Source organism: Typopeltis vanoorti, chromosome 4, assembly GCF_054136105.1.
Source record: "Typopeltis vanoorti isolate ZY-2024b chromosome 4, IOZ_Tvanoo_1.0, whole genome shotgun sequence".
NCBI classification, from domain to species: domain Eukaryota; kingdom Metazoa; phylum Arthropoda; class Arachnida; order Uropygi; family Thelyphonidae; genus Typopeltis; species Typopeltis vanoorti.
Window position 1 is genome coordinate 97,970,416 of NC_143552.1, and position 21,391 is coordinate 97,991,806.

General features: G+C 33.7%; 1 protein-coding gene across 2 annotated transcripts in view; it reads right to left on the bottom strand.

Moving 5' to 3' along the window:
* Positions 1-21,391, bottom strand: part of Ns2 (nucleostemin 2) — a 208,449-nt gene that overhangs the window by 51,501 nt on the left and 135,557 nt on the right. For both annotated transcript variants that reach the window (XM_090391934.1, XM_090391935.1), the window contains exon 12: positions 15,894-15,989. In XM_090391934.1, coding sequence (XP_090248060.1) covers positions 15,894-15,989 — 96 coding nt within the window. The remainder of the gene's footprint in view (positions 1-15,893; positions 15,990-21,391) is intronic.

Below are 21,391 nucleotides of genomic sequence, written 5' to 3' on the forward strand. Positions count from 1 at the left end.
AATATTTCTATAGTACATGCCTGGGTAACAGCAACTACACTGCATAATTCAGAATGCCTGTTCGGAGGATCAAATTCCAGATGATTGGAGTAGAGCACTCATAGTACCCATCATCATCATCATCTTCCTTATACCCTCTTTTACCTTGCGGTGTCGAGGGTTCATTGATCATCGGACCTTACTCCGTTTACAGGATAAGGTGGTCAGCCTTATGCCCCGGTGTATCCTATGGCCTGTAGTGTTGAGTTCTCAAGGCCAGTTTGCCTGCTTTGCAGGATGAAAAACCCCAGAATAAACTGGGGAAAAAACTCTGCTGTCCATGCCCAAGACTGGCTAACTTGGCTATGGCTGAGGAAGATCCTTCAGCTCCTCATGTCACCGACGGGAATCGAACCTAGGACACCCCTTCCCCATCTCTAAAAAAGGGAATAAAGCTGAATTACAGAGGAATTTCAGCAGAGAAATTTGTATTTCTCTACTGAGATTCTCAGTAGAGAAATACAGAGGAATTTCTCTACTGAGCATTCCTGGTAAGATTTACGCAAAAATTCTTGAGAAAAGGCTAAGAAAAATTGTGGAGGAGAAGCTTGGAGAAGAATAAGCTGGGTTCAGGCCAAACAGAAGTTGTCAGGATCAGATTTTCACTTTAAGACAAATAGTTAAGAAATCATGGGAAAATAACAAGGATCTGTATTTAAAGTTTTGTAGATCTGGAAAAGGCATATGACAAGATGCCAAGAGGAAAGCAGTTCAAAATGTTAGAGTTATATGGTGTAAATGAGACATTACATCAAGCAATGCATAGTGTATATTGGAGTTTTAAATCAGCAGTTAGAAATGAAGGAAATACAGGAAGATTGTTTAATGTTAAGTCAGGTGTATGACAAGGATGTACATTATCTCCACTGTTATTCATCATCTATATGGAACACATTATGAAGGAAAGCAGTATTAAATCTGATATCAAAATGAAATGTTAATCTCAGCTCTTTACTTTATGCAGATGATGTTATATTCCTAAATAAATCCAGTACAAGTCTGCAGGATTCCCTGGCCAAACTGAATAACTGCTGTAATAAAATTGGTATGAAAATCAACATTAAAAAGACATAGACAATGAAAATAGACAGAAATATCGAACATCAACTGCATCCTGAATGGTGAAGCTATAGAACAAGCAACAATAGACATAAAGATTAAAAATATTTACAAATATGAAAGCATAGGAGGCTTTCCTACAACCAAAACAATGGCACAAATGAGGAATGAAGATAGGGCAAGCAAAGTTATACTTGGTATTTATCTCTCAAATAATACTGTTCATCGCAGAAATGGGCCAAAAAGTAAAGAAACTATTACTGTCACATAACCAGCAGGGATGCTATTACACATTGCAGGCTTATGAATTCACTGACAATGCATATTTTGAAAGGCTTTTGGCGTTTGCTAGATACGAGATAAATAAAAAAAAAAAAGGACATGATGAACTTTTAAGTTGCCAACGTATATGCTAGGATGTGCAACTGTAGAGGACAATTATATTCAAGAAAATAAATTAGAGTCAATGTGTTAAAATAAGCATAGGTGAGAGTGCAAAATTCATAACTGGTTCAAACAAAAGGACTTGTTGCATATATTCAAGTTGTTGTGCCAGAAGCAAAAAACACATTGTATATCAGAGAGGCACTCACTATACATATGCTGCAGACCTAAAATGAATAAGCAGCTTGCTTCTCTCTCTCTTTTTTTTTTTTTTTATTATGTGATGGAGAGTATTCACATTCAACATCCTTTTTCACAATGAAGTTTAGTGGCTTTCATGTGGTCAAGTCCTAAATCGAATGTCTGAACTTTGGGAAGAGCTACAAAAACATTTCTCAATGAAACCTTTGAACTGATATCTTTTCTCATTTAAACAATTTCAATCTGTCTTTACAAGGTAAACAAATTTCTATATTTCACAAGCAAGACAAAGTAAACATAACGATTGCAAAATTGCAGTTTAACAAAAGCAATTTAGTAGTGGTGAGTTACTAACAAATTCAACTAAAGAAATTGATAGTGATGTACTGAAAATTACGAGACAGTATTTGGAAAGTTTGCAGAAAATTCTTCATGAGTACCTTGAAATGGAAAACAATTTCGAATAAATAAGAAATCCATCTAATACAGTGACAAAGCAATGCCAAAGAACCTTTCACAGTCAGAAAAAGAAAAGCAATTAGAATTTGCTTCAGATGGTATTCCTAAAATTAAATATGACCAGAGTACACTAATGTCATTTTGGCAACACGCCAATAAGGAATATCTAGTTTAGTCAGAAAAAAAGTTTTAAAGTATCTTCTGCCTTTTCTTAGTTCATGTCTTTATGAAGTTGCATTTTCTGTGCTCGTGGATTTCAGAACAAAACAGTCTTCTTGACATGGGGTATGTCTATGGTTCAAAATAATAAATACAGAACCGATTTTGCCAAACTAACTTCTTCCTAATAGAAACAATTTCACTGATCTCATTAATTTTTTTTTATTACTGAAAATTTAAATTTCATAATTTTTATTTCTAATGTATGTATATTGGATTTGTATAAATAAAAATGTATTTAAGAATTTTTTAAAAAATGTTTCAAGTTTCTAATTTATTAAAATGCAAATATTAAAAAAATAATTTCTTTATAATTATAAGAAACCTCGCTTAACGCGATTAATTAAGCCATCAATTAATGTGCGCTAAGCAAAACTGCATTAAGTGAATACAATAAACAATAGGAATAATTATAATTCATCCATCAGTTAGCATAAATTTTTTTAAAAAATTCCAGTATAAGCTATATTAGAGGATAAATCATCAAAGTGAATAAAAATGAATTGCTTAAATTTTTATTTAATGTCTAAACATTTGATTGAGCTACTTTTTTACATAAAAATAAAAATGTCTGAATAGTGCTAGACTTTTTCATCTCGTCATGCAATTTGCAATAGCTGGCAATCCTTTTATCAAGTTTCGGTGGACTTCGAAGTTTTGTTCCATATCAGGATCAGCATGGAATAAAATTTCCTTAGCATTCAATGGAATTGAAAACTAGTTCAAGTTCTTTTGCGGTTTGCTTCTTAATCATAACATTCTCTTCTTGTTTGCACTCCTCATCTTCTTCTTCTTCATATGCATGCTGTTCTTCTAGTTGAAGGAGATCATTCTCACTTAAATGTTCTGAATGGGTCGAGTAAGTTTCTCACATCTTCATTATCCAGTTCATTAAATACAAGTTCTTTTCAAATTGTGCTGATTTCTTCAATATTGTTAGATCTTGAATTTTGCACATGATAAAGTAACATAGGCTTGTGTTTAAAGTCACCTTCTGCATTGCTTCCTAATAAAAGCGTAAGACAATCTTTAGATACTTTGTATCCTAGTTGAGATGTTTCAGTTTTAGTTAGGAAAGTTTTTGTCAGCATACGTTTCCAAAAGAGACCAGTTTCGTTAACGTTGAATATTTGGCAATCGTCATAATCACCCTCCTGAATTATCCTTTGCAATTCTTCAGGAAACTTGGCTGCAGAATCTTTATCCACACTAGCAGACTCCCCAGTTATTCTTGTGTTATGCAGTCCAGCTCGATTTTTAAAACAGTCAAACCATCCTAAAGTCGCAGAAAAGCTTTCACATTCCTCTTGAAATTTGGTCTCTTTCAATGACATTAAAAATATTGAGAGCTTTTGTCTGAATATTCTTTGTACTAAGAGGTATTCTTTTTTTGGTTACAATTCTCAATCCAGAATGATAGAAGACATTCCATCTCGATCATTAAATGGCTTCTATTTCGGGTGATCTGAATGCTTAAAGAAGAAGTAGCAACTTTTCCTTGTTCTTTGTATCCTTTACTCTTATTTAATATAGTCTGAACTGTAGACTCGCTGTATCCCATGTCTAGAACAATCATTGTATTACTAGCGCCACTTTAATGTCTCTTAATGATTTCCGGCTTTTCCTCTAACGTAATATGTTCTTTTTATTGCTGATGCTTTCTTCATCAGTCTTTCTCTTTTCCATATTAGGGGTTGGATATAATAAAGCCTTATAGGTATCTAAATTAAGGCAAAATGAAGGAAGGGTGATTGAGCAAGAGAACAGAGTTTGCATGTGTGCACTTGTGATGATAGCTTTGAGTCAACTACCTAGTGTCGCCAGCCACTGCCTACTACTTTGACAAGTGCCACCACTTGCTGCAAATTGGCAACAAAAAAAAATGTTGCATAATGTAAAATTTTGCATAACGTAAAAAAATCAAGTTAAATGATTAATCACTCGCTTAAAGTGAGAAATAGTATCATTTCACTCAATTACGCTAACTGATTATTGTCCATATTGAATTCGTGTTAAGCAAGGTTTTCCTGTATTTGTGTTTGAATAAAATATTATAACTTCTCCCAAATGGCCTTTGCCTGAGAGGGCGCATTAAAATTTCAAAAGGGGTATGTGGGTACTGAAAGTTTGGGAAACACTGTTCTATATGAACCCATTAAGAGATTGAGTCTTTGGACACCTTATACCCAAAATAAAAGTTTATAATTTAGAAAAGAAACACAAATATATACAAGATAAAATTTTAACATTTTAGCACTTTAACATAACTATGCAAGCACCAGATAGATCACAAGAAAAACACCTATCTATTCAGCTTCCTTTTAATATTATAAGCTGGCAGCTATTATCCTGTATGGAGAGAAATCATTTCAAAAATTTTAGTCTCTCTCATCTCACACAGAAACTTTTATTCCTTCTTGAATTCCCACAGGAGAAAGTCTAACATAAAAACTGCTCTCTCTCTATATATATGACAGCAACATAAGTCAATATAATACTGAAGAAAACACACACTGCTTCGAAAGAAGTCAACCATAGTGTAAGAAACAAACAGCCATGGCATCCACCTTATTAAGACGTAGGTCCTCCTTTCGCTGTGATGACTGCAGCAATCCTATGGGGCATACTTTCCACAAGCACATGACCATTCTTCCTGTAGGCATGTAATAAGATTGTTGGGGAATGGACGTCCCTTGACCTTACCCAATGCTCCAGTTCATCCCACAGATGTTCAATAGGATTGAGATCAGGGCTCTATGTGAGCCAGTCAAGTGTGGTGACATTCATGTCCACAAACCACAAGGTAACAGCAGCAGCCTTTATGACACTGTCTTGCTGAAAGAGACAATGGTCAGTTCCATAGAATTGCTACAAAGCAGGAAGCATTGAAACTGTCCAGAATGTTTGGATACCTCTCAGAGTTCAATGTTCATGGCACCACAAGCAGAGGTCAAAGGCCAAACCATCACACCACCACCACCTCTGAATTCCATAGTTGAGGTTACACACTCTAGTAAGAGATATTTACCAGCCATCTGCCACATTTGTCCATCTACTCAGTAGAGGGTGTAGTGTGATTCATCACTCTCCATATCACAGCTTTCCAAGCTTCCATGTCCCACTATTCATGCTCTATGCATCACTGAAGATGACGTTGAATGTTGGTTTGGGTAATGTGGGGCTTGCATATTGCAGTCCTATCATGGAAACTCCTGTTACAAGCCTCGGTTCTGAATGATTTTGTGTGCAGATTCATGTTCCAGTTGATGTCCAGAACTCTGCATGCATCTGTCAGACAACAAATGGCAGTTTTTACATATTATCCTTCATAACAACCTACGGTCACATTTGGTGAGTTTGGTAGGTCATCCACTGAGGGGTGACACGTGCAGGTGACTTCCTGCACTTCGATCTCACTATGGTATCACTGATTGTTCACCTTGGATGGCCAATTTGCCAACAATTTGCTGAACAGATAGGCCTGCAACTTGGCATCCTATCACACGTCTCTTTCAAACTGTCAGTTCCTTCTTGCAGCCAATTCACCTGAATATAGTGCACTGACTTGGGAGCATCATATTCCTCAAATTTACACTGGCTACAAACATGCGACTCATTACATGGCCTAATACATCTCGCTCATGGAGATGTTCATTGACTTCTTTCTAAGCAGCGTATCTTGTCTTCATCCAAAACAGTTCAATAAATTGACTCACCTTTCTATATGAAAGTAGCAGCAAATTCCCTGAATAATTCACTATAACTATATTAACAGTTTCTTTTCTTTAAAATAAATTCACTTTTTATACAAAACCCTCAACATACTTCATTGACTAAATCACTTAAAACCATATCAACAGTTTTATCAGCTCTGAATAAATTTACTTTCCATATGAAAGATCAGCATATTGAAAAAAAATCAAAACCATATGATTTCAATAACCTTTAAGACTGAGAATCCTAAATAAACAACATAAACCTTAAATTTCTTTAAACTTTAATTAAAAAATTTCTGATCAAATTGTTCAATCTGAATCTCAGCTCAGGAAAGGTTCCACGGGAGTGGGAAGAATGGGGTAAGATAGTTCCAACACAGAAGCAGGAAGTACTGGAAAAGTTGGTTAAAGGAAAAATCCAGCAATATGTAGCTAGGAATATGATACTCTATGGAGGGTAGCATGGTTTTCTAAAAGGTTGGCCCTGACTACCCTTTACTTTTTATGAAATTACTACACCACAATGCTGGACTTTGCAAAGGCATCTGACAGAATACCACATGGAAAACTATTACAAAAGCTGTAGCAGCTGGGAGTGGATATGAAGTTGGTACCATGCGTAAGAGAGACAGACAGACAGAACACCAATGAGTAGTATGGAAGAGCGGAATCTAGGAGAATGAAGGTGACTAGTGAAGTGTCTCAGCATTCTTTACTAAGGACACTACTCTTTAATTTGTATGCTAATAATATAGGAAAAGATTTAAAAGGATATATTCAGTGGTTTGCTCTTGATGCAAAACTGGGGAGGATGATAATAGTTGATAATGCTGACGTAGATATCCTGCAGAATGATTTAAATAAATTGCCATTATGCACAGAGGATAATGATTGTCAATTTAATGTTACAAAATGTAAGGTTATACAGTGTATCATAATTAATGGTAGTGGATTGCAGGAGATTGATGAGGCTAGGGACATGGGGATAAACAGTGGACAGAGAGTTGATGTTCAGAGGACATATTGCAAAAGTTGGTAAAATAGTTCAAAGAATTACTTGGATGCTGAAAAACATACTAACAAGTAAAGTCAGGGAAGTTATTATCCCTCTTTATAAGGCTATGATTCAACTGCATCTTTACTACTGTGCACTAATTTGGCCACCTGGGTTTCTTAGGGATCAGGAGATGGTGGAGAGGACTCAGAGATGAGTGACCAAGTTGATGATAGGTCTGTGGAATGCTACCTATGAAGTTAGGTTGCAGGTGTGTGAGTTGCAAAGATTAGTTGATAGACAGAAAAGAGGAGACATGATAGAAACTTATGTTATTAAAGGGATTCTATAAGTTTGAGACAAAGTAAATTTTTCAATACATGACAAACAGAGAACTAGAGGTCATCCCTGGTAAGGATGTGTGGACTAGATGTTTTGCTTGGAGAGTGGTGAATGAGTAGAATGGATTGCCAGAATTAGGAGAGGTAATTCAGTTTCAGCTGAATACATCCTACATGGATTGATAACTACAAAAAGTTCACTTATCTCTCTCAGTCTTGTTTCTAACTTTTTTTCTAATTTCTGTTCCATCTTCATATACGGAAGACACAAAAACTCCACAGTATCTCTCCTGCTGTGTTCTGTTTCCTATTTACAAACAGCTGAAAGGTTAGCAATCCAGTGACATTCTTTTCACTCCTGTGCACACTCGAAAATATATTAGAGCAACTTTTCTCCAGTCCACCATCATGCACATGCACTGCAAATACTTTTTTTCAGCACTGTGCTTGAAATGATAACGTTCCTTTCAATAATGCCGGAAAATTATCAAATTATAATTTTGCAATGAAACAAGTAGAATTTATAACAATTTTTCATTTCATGATATTCTAACAGTGAGTTAACTGCACTTAATCATTTTTAAAATGTGAATACAGCAGTGACTTTCACTTCTTGCAAGTGACAACAAACAGCACCAATATTTCAATTTTGACAGCTCACACAAAATTATGATTAAGCTGCAATATCTAACTTAAATAGATTTATTTTATATCTAAGCAAGACTTCAGCAGCCAAAGATAAAAATAACATATCAAAAAGTCTTGCTCATGACACACAAAAAGAATCAAATGTTTAACTAACAACTTTACAAATGCCACATTGTTAACTTTTTAACTTTACTTTTGATTTTTAATTTGTAAGAAGATATCTGAATTTTAATACAGATATCCTACAATAGACTACTCATAAAAAATTAGAGAAACAGCACTATACGCACACATACAACACATACTGGAGTAATTTTTTCTATCTTTCACTGAACACCTGATAACAGATGATTATAGCAATTCTTTTGTGAGAATCCAAGTTGCACTATAGTATAAACATGAGACTTAGGCTTTTCTTTGCACAAGCACAAGTCCCCTCACTAAAAGAGTGAATTAAACGATGTGACAAAATTTAACAACTGAAAAATTAAACAAGTTCAATTTCATCTCACAAAAAAGGAATGTTATGGATGAAAAAGGACAACAACTGCTAAGAAGTTTTTTCTCTTATTACCGTATTTACTCAAATATAACTCTCCCTTACACATATCTCGCACCCCAGAGTTTACTTTATGAAAAAAGAAATGAAAAAGTTTAAAAATTAAAAAGAAATTAAAAACTTAAATATAAAGAGCCAATAGGCTTCATTTCGGCAATATAAACATTATTTAAATTAAGGGGATATTAAATCCCACATTGTTTTAAAACCGAATAAGAAACTCAAAGATATTTGAGTGGAATGTGTTTTTACATTATGGAAAATACCAAGAATAGTGATCAGAACTTTACCACCTTTGCTGTGAGTTGCCCGAGTTGTACTACGTACTAGGACTACTTGCATTAGCTCACGCTAGTAATCACCGATACTTTTATAATTTATTATACTATATTCGGCATGAAACTCTCTGATTCCAATCTTTGAGTTTCTTATTCGGTTTTAAAACAATGTGGGATTTAATATCCCCTTAATTTAAATAAGAAATTAAAAAGTTTCTTAAAGTTTTAAACTTAAAGTTTAAAACTTTAAGAAGTAGATAGTGAGCGTTGTTATGGCAGTTTCAGATTTTTTTGCATTCAGTTGAAGAGAATCAGCATTTCAACCCAACAATTGTCAGCTTGCCTTTGTCGTCGAGTCGAGCAACCAAACAACAATAACAGAAAAACAGTGAAAAAACGTATGATAATGCCCATGAATGGAAGTGAAAAACAGTGATGCACAATCACGCTCACAATTACTTCAGATGGAAGAAAGTTGCCTCCTTACATAATATTCAAAAGGAAAATAATGTTGAAGGGGAAATTTCCCCCTGGATTTCATGTAAGAGTTCAAGAAAAAGGGGCAGATGGACACTACAATGGTTTGAGATGGGATTAGAACAGTTTGGGCCAAACAGCCAGGAGCTTATTTCAATGCCGGCTCTGCTTGTGTGGGATAGTTTCCACAGATGCTTTATTGTATCCCGAAATATTAAAACAACTTTTGGATGTGAAGACCAATGTTGCCATTATTCCTGGTACCCTGTCTACAGTTCTTGGATGTATTGGTCAACAAACCATTCAAGGACTGCGTACAAAAAAATGCTACACAGAGTGGACAACAAAGACTCTGGCAGGGAAGATTAAGAGCCCATCATTAGAACTGTTGTGCAATTGGATTTTGAGAGCATGAGTTTTATTTAAAAAACAGCATCTGTAATGCTCTGGATGGGAGCGAAGATGACACTATTTAAGTAGATGACCTTGACAATGCAGACGAGGAAGCTACTCTTGAAACCACTTACCATTCTTGGTAAGTCACCCATTTTCAGTTTTTTTTAAATCATGGTGATCTTATGATTCCAAAATGATAAAAGCACAAGCGATAATGAAACTGTTTGTTTTAATTTAATTACAGAAGCAATGTCGCTTAAGATTCAAATATATCGCATGATGAACGTGAGCAGTTGATCACGTAAATAATATTGATGATTAAAATTTAAATGCATTCATTTTATAAATAATGTGAGCAATTATAAATTATAATTAATACTGAGGATTTAATTATAAACATCAATTTAATTTTTTTCTGAAAAACTTTAGTTTCTGAAATTCCCATATATATCTCGCACTATGATTTTTTAACTGTCGTTTTGGGGGTAAAAAAATGCGAGTTATATATGACATTTGCTATTCTTATATTTACTACTTACATCTTGTTCATTCATAATAAAGATTTGCAGAAAAGGACCCCTATATAAAAGGAAACAAATTTGGTTCCAGAAGAATACTTCTGTATCTGACAAGGATTCAACTGGAATAAATGTGCACAATTCGACAATTCACTACAAATCTAGAGAGATTGGATGTAAAGCTAGATTTGTCAAGAATATCACTTAATACAGGTAATGATAAAAAAAAAGTTTTCAATGGACAAAAAACAGCTAATGTAAAATGCTAAAGTAAATGAAGATGCAGTTTCCTGATGAGCTTCATTTTTAGTGCAAGGAATCAGAGTTGTGCATATCAGAAGGTCAAATGAGAGCATCACTGATATATACCCAATTCTCCATTTACACAGCAGATTGGTTTTAGAAAAAACCGTGTAAACGAAAACCATGTAAAAAAGAAAACAGTGCATATGAAAAAATAGAAGAATGGTTCCAGATGTGAAAACCCGATGTGAACAATAAGTTATTTTCAAACAAAATATATGAAAATCATTGAATAAAACTATTTAATTTTAATGGAATGTTTTTTTTAATTTTAAATACTTATTTAAAGTATATACATATGTATCTTTCTTTCTTAAATAAAACAGTGTGTCACTAATAAAACAGAAATTCGAAAAGGCTCAAATACACCGCATATATGGTTATTAGTTAAATTTTATTCGCCATCACTTTCTGACAGTAGCCACATTCTTTTGTGTGAGAATGAATTAAATCACTTCTATCACTTGAAACACGTTGGCCTTCTTGTTCATACTGCAATGGTGAAACATTTTCTTCAGTAAAAAGAACTAAATTAGCACTAATTTCCAATAATTCTGAAGGTTCATTTTTTTTACCATGAACTCTGTAATTAATCATTCAGATCCTATTTTGACTAGATCTTTGTATAATTCTTCATATCGCAGCATACATGATTTCAGTTCATGTTTAAACTGTTCAACTCGTTCAGTATTTGGATCATGTGTAAGAAAATGACTTTGCAATTTACTAGCCAGTTGAAGCCTTCTTTCATTACTCCTGCAGTGAGTAGAATCTCTTCTTCATCATCATCACTTTTTTCTTTTTCATCGAGATTCTCAAGGACAGCTTCTATTATTTTGTCATCACTAACAGCCTTGTCAGCCATCAATTCTTCAATATCTGCAGACGAAAAATCATCTAATCCTTCTCTGCCAACTGCATGTGCTAATCTGATGATATTGGGATATTCAGTTGTATGCAAAGGTATGGGGTTTTTCTTTTTCACACATTCTGGCTAAGTAGCTTTCCAGCATGCATTTAAAGTTGATGGTTCCAATTCTGATAATGCCAACTTAGCAAAGTTTGATGCAATCCAAAATAGAAAATTTCTTCCACACATTTAACTGTCTGTAAATTATCCTTATCTAATTTATCCAAAATGTATTGGCATGTTCTTCTTATGTAGTAAGTTTTAAAGGAAGCTAGACCACCCTGGTCTAGTGGTTATATTAAGGATGTTATATTAGGTTGCAGAAAACAAAATTCCACATTTGGATGTTCTAAAACAGGATAGCCAGGCACATTGTCTATAATCAATAAAACTTTAAAGTCCAGATTTCCCCCCCCCCATCAAATAGTGTTTAACTTCTGGAACAAAACAATGATGGAACCATTCATTAAAAATTTATTCTGTAACCCAACCTTTTTTGTTTACCTTCCAGTACACTGGTAATGTGTTAAAATCCACACCTTTCATTGCCTGTGATCTTTGGGATCGGTTAATGGGTAATGGTTTTAAACATTTCGAATTGTAAACAAGAAATGACTGTTTATCAAACAGCTTAACTCCTTCCAAGCAGCTTTATATAGGCAGCCCACTGGTAATGGACCAACTTAACTTTGAGGAATCAAAATAGCACCCTTCTGTGTCCAGAAACCGATAGCAAGTGAATATAACGGATCATCTGTTGGCTTAACTTCGGGGAATCGTAATTACAAAAATTGATTTTTTTTGCCACAGAATGTAGACAATTGCCACAATTGTCTACATTCTGTAGCATAGAGTAATCCCTGATATTTAAAACATTGAGGGAGGGGGGGGGGTCCCCAAAATTCAAGTTTAAGAGTACATATGTACCATTCTAGGAAATGATAATTATAATGGAAATACCCTTTTTAACAGAAATTTTAAAAATAAGCGCCATTTGAACCATGTAAAATCAAAATATGCCATGTAAAAATAGAATTGCTTGTATTTTCTAAACCGTGTTATTTTGAATCGTGTAAAAAAAGGCCATGGAAAAAGAGAATTAGAGAAGTATCTGCCTACATATCCCAAACCAACCCAAGGAAAAATACTTGTGAGATGTGTCTCATACAAACACAGTAGATTACATGTTCTAATAGAAAACATAAATAAATAAATAAATTCTGTGTGATGATACAGCATTCCCCCTTTATACAGGAGTTCACGGTACCATCTAGTCCACCCAAGTTTTATCCAGGCTCTGGAACCGGCATAGGCTGATGAATCAGACCTATGTCTGGGTCAGTATTCCTGACTGTAATCCATGTGTGTGTCCTCGGACCAGTTTGCCAGCTTGCGGATGAAAAACACAGATAAACTGGCGGGAAAAAACCCTGCTGTCCACTCCCAAGACCAGCTAACTTGGCTATGGCTGAGGAAGATCCTTGAGCTCCTCACATCGTCGACGAGAATCGAACCTAGGACACTCCTTCCTCAGGCATATGGTTGCAAAGCGCAAAGCCACTAGGCTAACTGCGTGGACATAGAAAACATGATGAACAGCAATAAATATAGCAAATTTCAGAAACAGAAAGCTTGATTCTGAGAGGGAATTCCAACAAGAATTAGTTCCATACCAATCTTCAAAGGAAGAAATTTATGAAGGAAAACATCATTAACTACTCAATGTAAGAACTTTCCAGATCTAAGTCCAATAGAAAATTTCTAGATTATATAGAAAAACTCAGAAGAGTGAATTATACAACTAAAGATAAACTGATTTTGTGATAACATAAATGATGATATAACTAAAACTTGCAGCAACATAACAGAAAAGTTATTAATTCTAAACAAGCATATAAGTAATAAATAATGAAACAGAATATATTTGCTTATGTTTGGAAATTAAACATTTTCTTCTAAATGTAGGAGTGTTTTTATTAATCTCAATTATATGGACAAATATAGTTAACGCAGGAATATAGACACCATAAAGGTGTCCAAATACTTGTGATAGCTAACAGCTATTATGAAAGCTTAAGTATTGATAGCAACTCTAAAAAGGAAGAAAATTAAACCAAATTTTAATTATATCAACTAGTTTACTACAGTCACTACAGCATCATAAGGAGGCTAATATATATATATATATGTTTATAACTCTGTTAAAGATATGTACAGAGAAAAACAATATAGTAGGAGCAATCTAAACTGGATGTTCAATGCTCTGACTCAAAGAACACATTAAAACTCCTTTGACTGCTGGATAGGCACAAAAGATTCTCTAATTTGAATCTCTAGTTGCCAATGATATCAGTTTTCTTCTACCAAATCATGCAAAACTTGACACCATAATAGTTCAATATGATGTTGCTTACATTCCTTGTATAAATACAGATGCCTGATTGGCTAAAATAATTAAGCTATAAGGACATGACAACTTATAAATTTCAGCTACACTTTTATTTGATATCTACAAGAAAGCAGATGAAAGAGCAATATCCATACACTGCTGATATCCTTTCATCTAACAATTGATACTTGAGAAAGAACCCAGCATAGTCCTCAGTTGGTCATAATTTTCTGCTTTGTAGTTTAGCACATAACTTTTCTGAATGGAACATTCATAAACCTAGCCACTTCCCAGGTCAATACAACATGATCACTGTCACCAACTGGAGGCAGGAAATTAAAGTTACCTGTGATGATTACTCATTTTGCACCAATTGTGTTTATTTGGTAATGCATTTTGCCATCACTAGCAACATCTTCTAGGTCTCCAACAGCACCCCACCATGTATTTGATCTTGTTAGACCTCCACCTCATGCCAAATGGCTTCAAATTCACTGCCATGAAAAACTGTTATTAGTATTGCAGTAATAGGTCTTAACTTTAACTGGATACAAGTCATTCAATATCATTATCAGCGCATCCCTCCTCTCCTATCCTGTCTATCTTTCCTAAAAATGCTGTACCTTTTTCACTCAATACCAGTTAATATATCTGCCTCTGATATCCAGGTCTAACTAATGCCTACAATCTGATGTGCCAACATATTCACCAAGGCAACAAATACTAACCCTTTGTTCTGATATTCCTTGCATTTGTGTACTGACATAATACGCTACCTGCATTCTTTTTTCCTTCTTTTTTTTTTTTTTGGATACTCGCTTCTGTAGTCTGTGAGACCCAGTTGAACATCTCACAGATCTCTATTCTCATCTAATGTCTTACTCATGCAGACATCCCTATTACATGCCTAATAAGTCCAAACTAAACAAACATATACCGTATTTTCCAGTGTATAAGACGCACCCAAGAAATTCAATACAATTTTCTGGAAAAAACCTAAACTTTACCTAAACTAAAACACCACTCACAGACTACTTTGACTGCATGTGTATGAATCATTTTTGTTGAAATGGCAATGCCATTTTGCCGATTTTCTTGCACACATTTCAAAACTTTGATCTCTAGTTCTGGCCACTTCGCAATTTTTCCATGTTCCGTGCGCTTTTCATTACGCAAATTATACAAAATCTCCTTCTGGCCACACCAAGTTCTAATAATGTTTTCTGTAGGCGGAGGTCCAAAATGTCTTTCAGCTTTCCTATTCCTGTGTTCTTCCGCATATTTTACAACCTGCAATTTGTAACTTGAAGTATATGAATGTCGCCTGTTTTTTTCCATCACTAAAATCTACGGAGAAATATCAAACTGAACACAAAATATCTCAACACGTCAACTCAATACTGATAAACATCGGTAACTGATTACTCGGATAAGATATTATGAAACTTGAATAGGGACTCCCCGTTCTTAGCCAATGACGTGCTAGAAGTCACGTGAAGGTCACGCATCAATTTGATTGCACCATTAACCGCCTACAAAGATCTTGGAACATAAAAGGGAGTGTGTATGATTTTGAAAAGAGGAAACAATCTTTACCTTCATTATATAAGATGCACACCATTTTTAAGATGAATTTTTAAGGTAAAAAAGTGCGTCTTATATACTGGAAAATACGGTAGTCATTCTTTCCTCATAATCATTTCTATGATAATACACATTCCTATCATTAACACAGTTACATAATAACAGAGCTGCTCTTACACAAAGATTTTCACTATTCTTCCTGACTCTTTGTATTAGGTTTCATGCCAATTAATAATTTCTTCAGACATAATGAAATATCAAATATAATAACTTTTTTTAAATTCTATTTCTAGTAGAATCAAAAATACTTAGTCATAAGTCCATTTTTATATGTACTACAAAATTTCTAAAAATTATGAGAAACATCTTAATCTTTTTCTCCTACAATGAAATGCTTGATTGTATGCCATTGTACTTGCCTCTGGAATAGGTGGTTTCACAAAATATGGCAGTTTACCTCTTTGCCAGTCATTCAAAATCATCTTGGATACTGTAGATATATCCGGGTCACCACCCTGCAAATAACAGACTTTTAAAACATTTATTTACTTAAATGTGAATTAAGGTTAAGTATTATAATTAATTCCAGCAATTATCCCAAAACACTTATCTATATATATATATATATATATATAATTATTAATTCATTATTTTTTTTTACTAGCACCCATTAAAGTGGCAAATGTTCTGGAGAAAAATCTACTCAAAACAAACCAAGAAATGGAGAAAAGAGAAGAAGGAGTACTATAACGAAGGAAATAAATATGACAAAAATGGCATTAAAATTGAAGATAAGGTTATTCTGTTGAATTACTTTAACAGTTATTCAACAGAATAAAACATTATGTCACAAGTATATTTTAATACTGAAAACAGAATTAATACATTAAAAAGAAATTCAGAAAGAAAGCTGGAACAGAAAATATTCAACATGAAATGATTAACATGGAGGGAGATAAAAATTTTGCAGCAGATATGTTGCCTAATTCAGAAACCTTGGTCAGAGGTCACAACTTTCACAAATGGAGTAGATTTACATTGTGGCATTCTACGAGTAAAATACAACTGAATATGAGAATTACTGAAGAATTTCTCTAAGAGTTCCAGAAAAGTCTAAAAATATCAATGAATGTAAATGTAATGAAGAATAGTCATATTTAGATCAAAATAGCAGCTGTCAGGCTTTCTGAAGCAGCTGCTACAGCTGCTTCAGAAATCATCTGAAATAGCAATGATTTACTCTTAAATTTTGTAAACCTTAAAAAAAAGGTCTAGGATAATATAATAAAGAAAATAGATATTTAAAAAGATATTTTCTGTTAGGCTCAACGGCCTAACACAAAAAGGGAAGATGAAAAGATGTAGGTATATAACTCTGCTTACATGTGAATTAACATCATATCCCTCCCTTAGATTCTTATTCTGATTAGCTCTATAAAGTTCCACTTACATCATAAGAGTCTAACTGAGTGATATGATGTTAATTCACATGTAAACAGTTATATACCTACATCATCAAATCTTCCTTTATTTGTGTTAAGCTCAAAGACCTATTACAACCTTTGAACCTAATTACTGCTTATGATAAGGTGATTAATCCTAAATTGTCTGCTAGATTTTTAAACTGTGTGTGTGTGTGTGTGTGTGTGTGTGTGTGTGTGTGTGTGTGTGTGTGTGTGTGTGTGTGTGTGTGTGCGCGTTCTTCTGCTAGCTGGTTTGCTGGATGAAAAACCTGCATTTCTGGAAGGAAAAATCCCTGACACCCCCATATGAGACCTGCTAACTCAACATCACTTGAAAAGCCCTGACAAAACTCTTTTTTGTGTGCTAAACAGGATTTGAATCCAGATCATTCAAACTAAAAGACATAGTCAATATCCACAAAGACCTAGATTCAAATTGGAGGATCTTCTCTATGTTATTAATATATCAAGTTAAATACCAAAACAGAGGACAAAAAATTCAGTTTGATGAAATCCATAATTCTCCAAAATGTACTATAAAAAGTTACTGATTAGCAAATACAGAGACTATGAATACGAGAAGAAAAATAGAAAACAGAATTCTCAGTTGAAAATATGCACCATCAAACATAAGAGATATCAATAAAAATGAGGTCAAATTAGCAGAAGAACCAGAGAAGGACCACATTGAAATAACTGGTATTACCAGACAAAGAAGACTAAAAGAGATTAGATGCTATTAAATAACAAATATAAAATATTATATTTGGAAAAAAAGAGATAAGAAAAGGAAAGCCTAACTACAGCATTCAACACAAAACTCAAAGATAAACTTTATGATTGGCAGCAGTTTCAAGATGAGTGATAAGGGAACATTTCAAAATAAGGAATTGTAAAATGAAACTTATTTGTGCCTATAGTCCCACAGATGGTTCCACTAAGGAAGAAGTGGATGATTTTTTAAGTCATTAGAGAAGGAAGCTGATATAAAGAAAATGGGAAAAGCTGGTCCTTGTTTGATGTAAACAGCAAAGTAGGAAATGAATGCCAAACATATAGAAATGTTTGAGGAAAAACTACTAAACCTGGTAAGTACTTGCTAGATTTCTGTTCAGAACATGGACTAATCATCAATAACATAACATTACAACATAAAGATGTGCACAAATTCACATGGAGAGAAATACTTAATAAACTGCTGAACTTAATGAACTACTTAATAAACTCTTACAGCTAACAGTGATATCTTCACACTGGTTTACCAATGTGACAATGTGCTACCAATGATAACAAGAGAATAAAGGACATAAGACTTTACACAGGAATAGAAGATTGAAAATATAAAGTGATCACAATTTATTTCTGAGAAAGATAAAAATTAATATTACATTGAAAAGAAAAATATACTAAAGCTTTAAAAATAATCAAAGCTGAGCAGTTACAGAAGTAAACTGTAGACTCGAATACACAAATGTTATTCAAGAAAAAATGAGTTTGAAAGAAAAAAGCCAAGCCTTTTGGAGATTCAGTAGCAAATCTGGAAAAAAAAAAAAAAGTGATTCAGACAGACAGGCATATCGTGGAAGTTTTATTTATGCGCTCACTTTTATTCTATATTTTTGCAAAAATACTCGAGCAATATGACTTAAATGTTGTCCTCATACCAATGCAAAGTGCTCATAATGCTACAATAATCAACCAAACAACCTCACTCTCCTCTCAAACAACTAGGAATGTATAAAATTTTCTGTGCATATAGCATCTGCTGTGTTGGGAAGACAGGATGTTCTAGAGTGATCTGTCATAAAGAAGATATCAAATATGTAGGGGAAAAAAAAGCAAGCACATAAATCTGGATGGGCAATTCACCACCAAAGAAAAACATCATGTAGTTTGGCAACTTACAGGAATGCTGTATATTGAAATCAACAACTATGTATGCAAATTTAAATAAGCCACCGAAACGCAATAGTGTCCAACCCAATTTTAAAAAAAATTAAAAAATAAAAAATAAATTAAGGTTTCATTTTAAACCAGCATTGTATGCATAAGTCTTTGATGCATGCAGACCAATGCAACAATTTTCCTCCAAATTAATCTATCTGTTAAGACCCTAATATTATTAGATCTCATATTTTATATCACTAAAATCATGATGTTCCCAAAATGTTTACAAAAAAAAAAAAAAAAAAAAAAAAACAAGGTATTTTTGGCAATGGAGTAGATACTTGGTTAACAACTAGGCTTAAACAGTTGAAATTAATAAGGTTTAAAAAGAAGGATATTAATTAACATGCCTATGTTTTGAAGGTATTTCAGATGTATATTCCTGCTTTGCATTATGAGACATTGAGGTAACGGATGTGAAGTCAATGCCTCTACATATAAGCAGTTTAGTCATGAAGATACTGGACTCAAAAACTTTGTTTGCTTACACTTGAGTTAAAGATTAACAAAAATATAATTTCTTCATCATCAATGTTGATATTATGTTATTATTACATGAAAAAGTTACATCATTACTAACTTCCTATCAACAATTTTCCCCGAAATTGATCTGTTATCTCAAGACTCCAATATTATTAAATCTTATATTTCTATCTATTTAGGTACTCTTTACTGTATCAATCCAGTTAGATCATGGTCTTCCTCTGGATTTCCTGCTGTCCTCACAAAGAGCATCTGTTCTGCTAACTTTTTCTTTCCCATTCTGCTTAAGTGACCATATCACTTCAATGCCCACTACATCAAGTTCTTACCTAACATCCTCATTTTTAATGATACTGCCACTGATACCATCTGTTCACTCTCCTAATCTCAGAACTCTCATATCTATGGTCTCTGGTCTCTGCTCAAGTGGTTTAATTCTATCCAGTCTCAGATCAATAAGTTAAAATTGGTTTGAACACTGTCTTGTATATAGAGAGTTTAGGATTTTGAGTAATTTCCTTCTTGTTCCATATAAATTTAATTCACCTGACTTCCTACCATACCAGCTTTGCTAATTATGTTGTCTATTTCATATTTTAACCATCTTCACTAAAAATTGTGCCTAAATAGCTGAAATGTTTTACTTGTTCTATAGGTTCTCTAGGAAGCAGTTGAAGTTTTCAGTGTTTCTGCCTATTTTCATTGTCTTCATCTTTTTATTGATGATTTTCAAACCAAATTTATTCGAATTAGTCAGGGAATCCTGCAGACTTGTTACTGGATTTATTTAGAAATATAATATCATCTGTATAAAGAAAACAGCTGAGAATAACATTGCCAATTTTGATATCAGGTTTAATACCACTTTCCTTCATAATGTGATGAATAACAGTGGAGATAACATAACATACACCCTTGTCTCACACCTGATTTAATATCAAACCATCTTCCTGTACTTCCTTCATTTCTAACTGCTGACCTACAACTCAAATATATAAACTAAATACTGCTTGATATAATGTTCTTTTGACACCTTACATGTGACCTATGCCAGATCTACGAAACTTAAATACAAGTCCTGGTTATATTCCCAAGATTTCTCAACTATTTATCCTAAAGTGAAAATCTGATCCTAACCATCTTTATCTTGCCTGAATCTAGTTTGTTCTTCACTAAGCTTCCCTTTCATAATATTTCTAGTTTCTCAAATATATCTTAACAGGAACACTCAGTATGAAAATTCCTCTGTGATTTTCATTCAGGTTTATTTACCTTTTTACAGATGGGTACTATGAACTCTACTCCAATCATCCAGAATTCAATCCTCTGATCAGGCCTTTTGAATTATGCAGTGTAGCTGCTGTAAAACATTTATACGTCCATATTTGAGCAATTCTGGTCGAATATCATCTAATCTAGTTGCCTTACCACATTTCTGATTTTTGATGGCTTTTCTCCACTTCAAATACTGATATTTATTCCTAATTGCATTCTTTTCAACAACCATGCTGTTGCTGCTTGTTTTATATAGAAATCTTACAGTAGTTACAAAGCATATTATAACAATAAGCTAGGCATCAGACATCTCAATGCTATATTCAACATCTAGTTTAAGTCCATTTGACATATGACAGTTGTTAATTTAGAAATCTCACTGGTAAATACGAGCTTTTTTTAACCCCTACTTATGTAATTTAATCTGAAGATGTACACAATAAGACATATGAAACTAATCATTAAACGATTTCTTTCTAAATGTATTATTCATAGTAATAAGACAAAAATTAGTCAATTCACTGGTCAATCTAGCAAGCGGTATGGTCACTTAAAGAATGGAGAGAAAGGTTAGATATCAACTGATCCAAGATTTAGGTGGACTGATGCAGTTAGGAGTGTATAAGAAGACTAAAATATCTGACAATAATGGAGTCCTGACAAACAGCAGATTAATTTGGAGGAAAACTGTAATAGGTGGTCAACAATAATGTAATCATATAGTACTATCATAGCATCCTATGCACTCC